The sequence below is a fragment of the Ricinus communis genome, chromosome 10, assembly GCF_019578655.1.
Source record: "Ricinus communis isolate WT05 ecotype wild-type chromosome 10, ASM1957865v1, whole genome shotgun sequence".
NCBI classification, from domain to species: domain Eukaryota; kingdom Viridiplantae; phylum Streptophyta; class Magnoliopsida; order Malpighiales; family Euphorbiaceae; genus Ricinus; species Ricinus communis.
This window is the reverse complement of record NC_063265.1, coordinates 11803006-11814893: the sequence shown is the minus strand read 5'-3', so window position 1 is coordinate 11814893 and position 11888 is coordinate 11803006. Positions and strand designations below refer to the sequence as shown.

Here is an 11888-nt window from a genome sequence, read left to right as displayed (position 1 = left end):
GCTAAACGACGCTGGTTTACAAATCAATGCATCGTAACGACGCCGTTTATTGCTAAATCTATATGGCGATTATCTTCTTGCTTGTGCGGTTGAAATTGAAAGTCCAACAAAAAAGGCATTTTTAAGCATCAGAAAGTCCTTAATCAAATTGGGTTTTATCATAATTTTTCATTTCAGTTTTGTATTTGAATGGGCACAGCGATTGGTTACAAGTGTTTAGTATGTCCTGTACGAACAAGATTATATTCATTTAGAATAGTAAGTTCATCATCTTCGTCATCATCATCAGTTGGTGTGTCAAGACAGCAAGTGTTGGAGCAAGTGGATAAGGAGCTAAAAAAGGGAGATGAAAGAGCGGCACTTACACTTGTCAGGGATCTGCAAGGCAAGCCTGCTGGTCTTAAATGTTATGGTGCTGCAAGGCAAGTTCCTCAAAGGCTTTACACATTGGATGAATTGAAACTTAATGGAATTGAGGCAGCTTCTCTTTTATCTCCTGTTGATGCCACACTTGGTTCTATAGAAAGGAACTTGCAGCTTTGTGGTCTTCTTGGTGGGATTGCTGCTTGGAATACTTTTGGGTTTAGCCCACAACAGATATTTTATTTTTCCCTTGGATTGTTGTTTCTATTGACATTAGACTCGGTAAGTGTCAACCTCTAATCTGCTAGCTAAAATTGCCTGCTATCATTTGTGTCCTCTGTCGAGTATAGTAGACCCTCTATCATGTGCTGATTTATATTGTGATGGTTTCTCTAGGTTTCCTTCAATGGAGGAGTTGGGAGTTTGGTTCTTGATACAATCGGTCATACATTTAGCCAGAAGTACCACAGCAGAGTTATTCAAGTAAACATCTCTCTTACTTTTATTAGTTTATATTAGATATCTGATGGCATATATATATCTCTAGCATGTTCAATTAATTCAATTCCAGAACATATTTTGTGGTAACTACTTGTTATTAGTCCCACCTACCATCTCTCAACTCCACGTAGCAGTTTCTTTTTCCTCTCTTGTTGAGCGGTTCTTGGTTCCAAGAACTAAATGGTTTTCAGTTTCTTTCCTGATGCAGCATGAAGCTGGCCATTTCCTGATTGCATACTTGGTGGGCATTCTCCCAAAGGGCTATACACTTTCTAGTTTGGAAGCTTTACAAAAGGAAGGATCTCTTAATGTTCAAGCAGGAACTGCTTTTGTAGACTTTGAGTTTCTTGAAGAAGTAGGCTCCTCCTTCCACCTTTGTGCATTGCACTGTTTTTGCTGTGTTTTGTTATTCAGTGTATTTGGTAGGTCGGGCACTTGATTTCTGCCTGGCTTTCCTGCAATTACAAGGAATTCTGATATTCTGCTCTCCAAAATGAAATTTCTTACCAGTTTCTCTTATGATTCATGATACTATACTAATTGTCGGCACGTTCCATGCTATACAGGTTAATACAGGAAAATTATCAGCTATGGTATGTTTTCAACTTCTTGAATTGAACTTTTGAATAAAACATAAAAAGCTGAATCTTGCAACAGATTGGCAATGAAATTAAGCCCCCTTGTCATAGAGACAACTGATTAATGCTTATGCCGTGTCTATATTCTGCTAGAGTTTGAACAGATTCTCATGCATCGCACTAGCAGGTGTAGCAACTGAATACCTCCTCTACGGATTCGCTGAGGGAGGCCTTGCTGATATAAACAAGGTGTAGGTCCAAATAATTTTCTCTGCTGAATTGCTTTTCCTAAAATGTGACGCGAAGCAAGCATGGCATTTGCAAATTGCTAGCAATGATATGTTTCAATGGCTGATGTTCTCTTTTCCTTAATGCACAGTTGGATATGCTGCTGAAGGGCTTAGGATTCACACAGAAGAAAGCAGATTCTCAAGTCAGATGGTCTGTACTGAACACGATCTTAATTCTGCGTCGCCATGAAGGAGCTAGAGCTAAACTAGCAGAGGCCATGAGCATGGGAAAGTCTGTAGGATCTTGCATTAGCATTATAGAAGATAATATAAATGATGCAGATATCTGATTCCACCAACTCAGCCATTGTTAGTTCCTAGGAATACACAATCCTTGTAAATTTTATTTGAGTATTCTTTTCCTTTTCCTAGAAAAAGAAAAATTCTGATAAATTTTTTCACCTCTTGTGAATTATAGTTTGAAGATTTGAACTCACCGTGAGAGAGGAGTGGTAATCCTATTTGAAAACTCCGAATTTACCCAAATTTAAACTTTTTTTTTTCTTTTGCATATAAATCTCATAATCTATGTCTCATTATATATAAATCATAATTAATTAGATTAGAAGCAGGACAAAGTATCAAGTGAAGTGCAAGTATAAATTCAAAACATTACCTAACAAGTAAGCGCATAAAAGATCAGGTGTTATATAAAAATATTTCGAATCAGACCATTTTCACAATTTTATTTATTTATTTAAGTATTGGCCCTTGATAAGGTAATTGTTTCATGAATGAAGAAGAAAATACAGTATTAGAAAAATCATAACTGAGCACAACCTATGGAACTCCAGAGAGAGGCTCTGCACTGCCGATGCGCAGAGAAACCTGAGAAACTAGTGTGTCAAATTTAGCATCTTATAGAAGTGAATGGCTTTCTTGCTCTTCTGCTGCCAGATCACACGCGGCTTCCCTTGTAAACGCTTTTCTCTCTCAAAAGCAGTTAAAAAAAGAGAAAGACTGATTTGATTTCTAAAAAGTTTCAGATATGTGCCTTCAATGGAGCTTGGGGTCTTAGATGACATGCCTAATATTAGAAACAGAGCTTGTTTAAACAACAGGCTATTTGCTCTTCAATTTTTTTTAAAAAAATTTCTTTTAATGAACTGAATATCAAATTTTGTGCATGTTGATAAGTATGTATTTTTGTAGGTGCTTCACCAGAGGAAACTTTTATAATTGTACAAGGATATGTATGGTACGTGAATTTAAGCGTAATCTGTGATTCTGATTGCATTTACATATGGAACAACTTATTGGGCTTCATATGAAACTATGGTAATGAGCAGCCAAGAATCTTAGCCAAAAATTATGGACGGATGGCTGTAGTTTTAATTTAAAAATTCCCAAAATTATGCATTGCATACACATTAGGGATAAATGTAAATGTCCTTCAACATAGGCTGCAACCATCTTGAGGTTGTACCTAGCAATTTGTTTTCACTTTTGACAGATTTTATCGTGAAAACTTTTCTGCAGGTGGCTGTTGCTACTCGCATGGTGAATACTAGTAGATTGATGAGATGCTATGTCAAAGGACCAAGCAGCAGTCCGGTTTTGCAATTTTCTAATAATGACACTGGTTATGGCGCGGGGATTGCATTTTGGCCTATTTTTCTTTCTTTCGGTATGTACATGTCTGCAAATTTTCTATGATGTATTCACCATTACTTCTGGTCAATTTCTGAGCTCTAAATGATCACAGAGCAATTAGCAGAGAAGCTTGTTCAGATGTTTATATTTGAGTTGAATCTGAAGGTAAATGTCAGCTTCTTTTACTATGATGAGATGATCATGTGATTGCACTTTTGTTCTTCATTGTTCGAGACACTATTTGGCTCAGAGACTGCTTGTAGTAGAATTACTTACCCTTAGCAGCGAAGGCCCACAAGTCAATGAATTACGTTGGTCAAATGAGCTGTATCCTGGAGAAATCGATGATTTGAGCATTTGCAACTTATATTCGATGGAAACTTGCAAACCAGTACCTCTGGATCGGCGGAAACGAGTACAAATGCCTACCATGCAATTCAAGAGTCGACCAAACCGTGAAGTTCTGCAGGTATATATATGACAACTGCCTATAAAATTTTCATTTTCAAATACTTACTCCAAGATCGTATTGAATAAAACAATGGAAAGTGATCTTCTTATGTGCACCCCAAGCTTTCACTTGCTAGTTGATGTAAATTGCTGAAGTTCATTCTATAGCAGGTGTATCTAACAACATGGCTGGCAGAAGAAGTGAGCATCCATACCCATAGGTGAGACTGGAGCTGTACTGAAAGCTTATTCTCTCAACATCCACAATAAGCTGTTATTCAATTATGAACAAAAATAACGAAAACAATATTTTTATTGTTATTCTAGGATTGTATTGCTACTTTTAACTGCATAGTTAACGAGGTAAAAATATAATTCAAAGAGACATATTCTTAAAGCTGTTTTGAAAGGCCTCTGCCGATTTAGAAACTAGTTGAATGCTCACATGGTGGATGAGATATTTGCAAAAATTGGAGAGGAGCTGCACGTTAGCTTATCATGAGTTCTTTTCGTAATGAAGCACCTTGCTGTATGACGCTATCCATTGCCAACATCTTGGTTGTCTCTTCTCAAGGCATCTAAAAGCATATATACATGAAGCTCAGCTTTACCTCTGAGATGTCCGATCATAAGGAGCCAGGAAGAAGTATCTAATCAAGCAGATAACATCTTCCTTGTGAAGTCAGTTGCCGCATGCTGATCGCAAACAAGGCTGCTATGTATGACAAGAACCACAGGGAGATGATTCTCCTAATCCATATACAAGTAGATCATTTGACGACAAAGTGATCTATTCCCTGAACTCACTTCCTAATAGACTAGTACTGCATTGTATTGTTCTGTTCTTATCTGCCGGTTGAAATAAGATTACTATTCTCAAAATTGAAATTGCAAAGGGAAATAGTAGTTTTCTTCCTACTTTTGAATTGCTTCCCCCATAGGCTTGTGTCCGACGTCCTCGGTTCCTTGTCATTTGGGCTCTTCTTTGGCTGGACTGGAATATATAAGTAACGGCAACAGCCCAAATAGGGCAAATTACTATTTATTTTGGTGCCGTGGTTACTAATAATTCTTGAATATATTAATGAATGCAGAAGAAGTCCATGGTCAAAACCATTGAAATATGATACCGCGTCTTTATATCAAAAAATGTAAGTTTGATCCTTGAACTGCCCACTAAAATAAGTTGCATCAAACAAACAAATATCTACACTGCACCGCAGCACACACGACGGAATTACCAAATTAACAAAGACAACACAGGCAAAACACACACCTCCACCTCCCAAGCCCAAAGGAAGACCCCTCACTTTTTCACTTTTTTTTTTTATTGTCTTCTCTGTCATCACTACAGCTAAAAGGAAGAAAATGGAGGTAGAGTGGGTTCTGGTGTGCCATGGACTGATAACACTAATAATAGTAGTCGCATTCCTCTGTGGTCAATGGCCCATCTTTCAAGGCACTCCTATTGAACGCCTCCATTACTTCATCACTTTCGGTGCCTACGATCGCTTCCTGTACACACACACTCCTCTCTCTCTTTTTAATTTCTGCTTTTGATGCCTTTGTGATTTTGATTTTAACTGCTTCTTTTTCTGGATTGGTTAGTCGCGGTGTAGCTGTAGTTTTTGGAAGTAAAGGCACGCATTTTGTTCTCTCTATTGAACATTTCTTTTGTGATCGCCCTAACCCTATCTTACAGGTATGTCTTTTTCCCCTCTTTCTTTAGGGTTTATATTTTTTATGTGATTATATTAAAGTAAAGAATAAGACTATAAGTATAGACTTGTGTTCACTTTTCTTAATTGATATTGATGAATTAGGAGATTTTTCTTTTCCTGTTTTGTTGTTGCTGCTACTGTGATTTTTAGCTTTTGGAATTTCTGGAATGGATTTTTCTTTTGTTATGCTTTTAATCGAATTTAATGCTAATTATTATTAATTCAATAATTAAAATCCTTCATTGACTTACTTTATGATGGTTTAGGTTTACTTAAAGGCCTAAAACTTTGCTTGTGGTTTTTCTTGAAATTTAGAAATGAGTTTCCAATTTTAGGAATAGAAAGAAATTCCTTTTGTAACATAATATAGGAAGAGCGATTTCTGTTCATTAAGAAGCACAAAACTGTATAAATTCAATCCCACGTGTGAGGTATATGATATCAAAGTGAAAAACAAGAAGGCAAACCTAGGCATGGAACTTTAAAAATACTTTTCAAGGTCTATGAGAATCCATCAGAGTTTTATACGACGAAAGTTTATAGGATGTCAGATTTAAACGTCTAAAAAGTGAGATAAAATGAAAGTAAGATATTGAAATAACAGCCAAAATCTTATCTATTATCTATACATATAAAAGAAGAGTAAAGATCACTGAGTTATACTCAGTTCCAATTATACAAGCTAGAAACGTTCAGATCATTACCAACAGTTTATCTAAGTTAAAATTACCATTTTGAATCTTGAGGGTTATAGACTTGGTTATAGTTGTCAAATGAAAAAATGATTCTTTATCTTTCTCATCTATTAGCTTTTGAGAAAAAACTGAGCTATATCCTGCAATTCCAATACATGCAAGATGTTGCTCTTCTTTTTGTGGCAAAGGGTCCATCCTAAAACTATTACACTTTTCCTTCAGATTATATATTTGGCAATCATTGGAGCTACTTATTACTTCATTGCAACATCATCCTTTAGCTATATTCCTGGGTATTACTTAAGTGGAGTGCATAGGTATGTACAAGGTTATAGATAATAAAGATAAAAATATTTCTCTATCAGGTGTGCATCCTTAATTTGATTAAATATTCTTTGTGCTTGCAGGTATATAAGCTTATTGGCAGTTGTTGTTGGCGTTGTACTCTTCCTATTGACTAGCTTTTCTGATCCAGGCACTGTCAAATCCGAGAATGTTTCAGAATATCTCTCTGCCTATCCATATGATGATATCATATATACAGAGAAAGAATGTTCCACTTGTAAATTTCGAAAGTGAGTTCTTGATCTTTTTGTTGATCATTTCTTGTGCATTTTTAAGTTTCATTTTTTAAGAAGGAACTTTTCTCTCTGATTTAGACCTGCTAGGTCCAAGCACTGTAGCATATGCGACCGCTGTGTCGCGCGCTTTGACCATCATTGTGGGTGGATGGTGCGTATTTTTTATTTGTCTTTTTATTAATTTTTGTATTGGTGTCTTGTTTCAGAAACATGTCAAATTTCTAGTTTCCACTTAAGAGTTTTTCTATTGCAGAATAATTGTATAGGGGAGAAAAATACCCGATACTTTTTGGCTTTTCTTTTATGGTAAGTTCTATATAAGTTTTTGGCTCCAAATGCATGTAGTTGTCTTCTTGGAAGATTGGATGTCCTTGTCATTTTTGGTAATGAAAGTCAAATGCATTTTAGTAGCTGATATCTAATAGATACATCAAATAAAAGCTCTGCTAGTTATGATGAACACTTAGATATAGTTTCAGTGTCTTTTATATTGATCCTTTCACATTGATAACTTCTAGTCTGCAACTTTGTTTGCCATTTCAGGCAATTAGAATAAGGTGCACTTTTTTTTTTGTCTCCGGTTTTACCATTATTTATATATTCATTTTAAATATTTGATATGGTATCACAGGCATTTCCTTCTTTGTGTATATGGAACAATTGCTCTAGGCTTGGTTCTTGCAGGACGGCTGAAAGAATTAAGGGTTGTATACATTCTGACAGGTAAAATAAATGTATATTTATGTTCATCTAGTTAATAGCTGTTTATTTATTTATCTACGAATTTATTGGCGGGTCTTTTCTTTTCTTGCAGTTTACTATGGCATTGAAAACTCATTTCGTAGTTTAGCTCCACATGTGGTACAGGTGGTTAAAGACTTGTAATCAATTCCTTCTTATTTAATTTTGATATTTTGGTTACATGTGTCCAATTATCTGTCTGAGTAATTGTTATTTTATTTGCACAGTGGCTGTTGGGCTCATATAACACTCAAATACTTCTTATGGTGTTTCTTGCCATAGTTTCTCTGTTGCTGGCGGGATTCTTCGGATACCATGCTAACCTGTGTCTCACAAACACTACGACAAATGAGGTCTGATTTACTTTATAATTTGTTTAAATGGTTTTATTTCTTTCCTTAGAAATAAGATAAACCAAGATACGGCTAATAATTTATGATGTATGAGAAGGCCGTTTGAAAAACCTGTGTCTAGACCTTTTATGAATATACTGTGTTGTTGACCAATAAATTGCTACTACAGCTAGAATGTTGGACATGTTATATTCTACTTGATTCAAATTTATATAAAGAACATCATATAATTTTGAAAGCTTTTTGTAAAGATATTTCCTGCCCCTGGGCTTGTCAGTGGTAATCTCAACCATGCATATCTGCGATATCAGTGATTTCAAAACCTAAATTTTAACAAACCAGAAAATCAGGGACATCTGAGAATGGTCTTATGGTGTGGGGGTGGTGGTAGAATTTGGGGTTATCTATTTTGTCAAGAATTGTTCTGTGAAGTTAAAATTTTTCTTGCTCATTCTAGGTTGGCTAACTTCCTCTGCACTTTCCCCAAGAATTCTTGTCTTGAAAGCTGTTGCTTTTCTTAAAAGATGAAGGCATTTATCTATTGATTGTGATATTTTTTTAATTTCTTTCTGGTAGTTTAGCTGTAATTAGTACCATGTCCTTTTCTTTCTCTCACCTCCCTATCTCACTTCTCTTATTCCATAGTTAATTACTGAAACTAACCCTTTTTTCCGTTTTCTTTTCTTTTTGTTTTTGGTGAGTGGGAACAACAGACCTTTAAGTGGCAAGAGTACATAGGCTGGCAAAGGAAGCTGAATGAAGCAAGGACTAGTGCAGCAGCACTTAAAGCAAGCATCAGTGGGATGAGTGGTGAAGCAAAGCATCCGGAGAGCAAATGTAGAGCCTTTTTCCGGAGATCACCCCTTGAAGGTGCTGAGGTTGTTATTAAGAGAAACATGTATGACAAGGGGATATTTAACAATCTTGGTGAGATAATCTTTCCACTCTCAACAAGACCATCATTTTTGAGAAAAAAATCGAAGTCTGGCTGAGAAGGCTGTAATTAGGTGCTCTCAGTATCGTCTTTTCTTGCAAAAGAGATCTATGTCTGGCTGCGATGGCTTTGATCAGGTGGCTATTTCCTTCAATCCTCTTGCGGGCTCATAGTGCAAGATAAAATAGAGTTTAATTGGACATAATGGAACATAAGCCGGATAGAAGTTTAATAGAATAATGAAAGAAAAAGGTTCACTCCAGTATGCTTGATAGTAGCTATCTGACATGCTTATAGTTGGTTGATTCTAGGAAGCAAATCATTGATAGAATGCGGCAGTGTCTCATTTTATACATTGCTTCCTTATAGTTGGTGGCCTATAGGGAGGCCTGAATTATTGGCATTTCTTTTGTAAAACACACATCTGATTTTGTTTAAAAGTAAATATCATATATTAGCATTGCTGGTGTAGGATGAAGGATCCTAAATGGGCGAGCAAAGCCCCCCACTGCATTTATATGGATTTTGAATTGGATGACAAAAACGCTTAACTTTGCAATGAAAAACAGGCTGAACTGCAGTCTGCATGAAAAATTGACTTGTTTATTAGTTATTAAAGCTCGACTGTCTGTCACCTGCAACAAATCTGGAGCTTTTTACTTTAGAATCTCATTGCTTGCAAGTGAACGCTGAATTTCAGCAACCTACACAGGTGTGTGCCATAAACCACAATTTAAGAGGATAATTTTGCTCTAAACATCTGAAAATTTAAAAAACACTTTTATTTTTATATGGAACTATTTTATTTAATTTAATATATTAATTTAATATATTAAATTAAATATATATTCTATAATTATATATTTAATTTTAATAATTATATATTTAATTTTAATAATTATATATTAAATTTAAATGAAAATTGAAAATAAAATTCAAAATGTCTTACTCGACAAAAGGTTCATTTATATACAATAATCGCATCGTAGCGGGTATAGTTTAGTGGTAAAAGTGTGATTCGTTCTATTAACTCTATTCTAATAGTTAAGGGATCCTTGGCTCCATATTCCGGTGAAAAACTTTATTTCTTAAAAAGATTTAATCATTTACCTCTCAATGAAAAATTCGAGGAAGAATATACATTCTCGTTATTTGTATCCAATTTTTTGAATTTCTAATTGAAAAAAATTGGATTATGAAATTACGAAACATAATTTTTACTTTCTTTCTTGTTGGTTGTTCTCTAATAGTAGTATGTTTGGTTTAAATCTCTAAAAGAATTCATTTTATTTAAGAAAAAAATATGAAAGAGAAGATAAAATAGAAATGATAAAGTTGAAAGAGATATTTCAATATTATGAAATATATTGACTTACTGATATGGATTTTATTTGAAAGTACTATTTATTTTATTAGAATTTAGTTTAACTATAATCAATTCTACTAGTAAAATATTAAATTAATTTTTTATTATATTTAAAATATATAAATTTTAGATTCATAAATAAATTTCATAAATTTTATGGATTTCAACTAATACCATGACATTTCAAAATATTAATATTATTTTTCGATTGATGTTTTTTTTATGTATGTTTGGTCAGTCATTTACAAGAGAAATTTTTTTATTTATTTTTGAGTAAAATACCATGATATTTTTATAGTATTATATAAATTAATACTATCAATTATATAATTGATATGACTATTTTTTAAGATTAAAAATATATTATATAATTAAGAAATAATTTGTTATTAAATATAATATTAAAAATTTAATTTAAAATTTTGTTTTCTAAAATTAGAACTATCTAAATAGAAAATTAATTTATTAGTTAATATCTTATTAAAATATAATTAATTTACTATTTTTAAAAATAGAACTATTATCATTATTTGATTTGAAAACTATTTATTAGTTAATATAATATTAAAATATAATTAATACGCTATTTCTTAAGAGAGTTAGTGTCTAATTAGGAACGTAACTTATTAATTAATAAATTGATAAAAAAATTATAAAATTATTCATAATCTTGAATTTCATGTGTTAAATGTAGCTGCACATATTAAAATAAAAATTATAAGAATAATTAAAATATTATTTTAATTATTATTTTAATAATAATTAAAATATTATTTTCTAGAATAGAATTACTATTTACTTATAAGAATAATTTATTAACTAAATATATCAATTATAGGATAAACTAAAAATCATACATCAACATAATACTTAGAATTTAATGTTCTCATAATCAAAAATAAAATTATTGCTAAACATAGTTTAGTAAAACTATTATTAATAAGTCGAGTCATTATAATTATTAATTATATAATTATTATTGAAATTCTATTTCATCAAGCATGTCTTTAAATGTTTGGTAAAACAATTTTATTGATAGTGATAGTGGTTAAATAAATGATTGTTAAATTTTTATAGGTATTCTTTTTTTTTTTTATTTAATTTTTTTGGATTGATTTAATCCTAAAGAAACAAATGGTATTGGTGGTGGAGAGGATTGTGCCACGGTGGCGCAGGAAATGATGTGGTAGGTTGTAATTTTAAGGTTATTATTGTTGTTATTGCCGATTACAAAAGGGAGATGGTGAGAAAACAAATTGCAGTGGCGATGATGTTTCCTTTTATGTTGCTAGAAACTAAAGAAAGGATATTAAGAACAATTTTCTCATTTCATTTTAAGGTACAGTTGACTAACTGAAAATAAAATATTTAACATAGAATATAGTAAAATCAAAGGGATATAATATATTTTTTTAATTTTTTTATCTAAATTAATATATATATTACAACTAATATGAGAGTCATACGTATATATGAATGCTTGCACTTTAATATTGGATGGTCGGTATAAATTTTATCAATTAAAACTGATATTTATATATATTAATTATTTATCGTTTTGACATATAGATGGAAACGTGCATCGATTTTATATAAAAAAATTATTTTTAAAACATAAAAAAAGATGAGAGTATAATATAATATCCTAAATCTCGTGAGTAATTAGTAATTATACCTTTATTTATTTGTTTATCTAACTATTCATATAATATTAGTGTGATA

The 11888-nt window shown here is 32.6% G+C and overlaps 3 protein-coding genes across 4 annotated transcripts; all 3 read left to right on the top strand.

Annotated features, from left to right (window-relative positions):
• The first annotated feature begins 189 nt into the window (after positions 1–189).
• On the top strand, positions 190–3510 carry LOC8288484. Its single transcript, XM_048380003.1, has 7 exons — positions 190–645; positions 760–846; positions 1073–1219; positions 1431–1457; positions 1596–1691; positions 1822–2042; positions 3337–3510. Exons 1-6 carry the CDS (start codon positions 190–192, stop codon positions 2020–2022), a joined length of 1014 nt encoding a protein of 337 aa, XP_048235960.1. The 3' UTR covers positions 2023–2042; positions 3337–3510.
• Positions 3119–4000, top strand: LOC125371377. Its single transcript, XM_048380353.1, has 4 exons — positions 3119–3359; positions 3438–3490; positions 3576–3794; positions 3947–4000. Exons 1-4 carry the CDS (start codon positions 3119–3121, stop codon positions 3998–4000), a joined length of 567 nt encoding a protein of 188 aa, XP_048236310.1.
• A 309-nt stretch (positions 4001–4309) lies between these two features.
• On the top strand, positions 4310–9271 carry LOC8288483 (probable protein S-acyltransferase 17). Of its 2 annotated transcripts, XM_002512260.4 has the most exons (11): positions 4310–4926; positions 5130–5292; positions 5384–5477; positions 6414–6508; positions 6599–6766; positions 6851–6923; positions 7026–7078; positions 7404–7495; positions 7587–7639; positions 7741–7866; positions 8580–9271. In XM_002512260.4, exons 1-11 carry the CDS (start codon positions 4899–4901, stop codon positions 8856–8858), a joined length of 1224 nt encoding a protein of 407 aa, XP_002512306.2. In that variant the 5' UTR covers positions 4310–4898; the 3' UTR covers positions 8859–9271. The 2 variants fall into 2 exon arrangements, with proteins under 2 accessions (XP_002512306.2, XP_048235959.1); XM_048380002.1 differs by lacking the exons at positions 6414–6508; positions 7026–7078 and having other exon boundaries at positions 6667–6766.
• The last annotated feature ends 2617 nt before the right edge of the window (positions 9272–11888 follow it).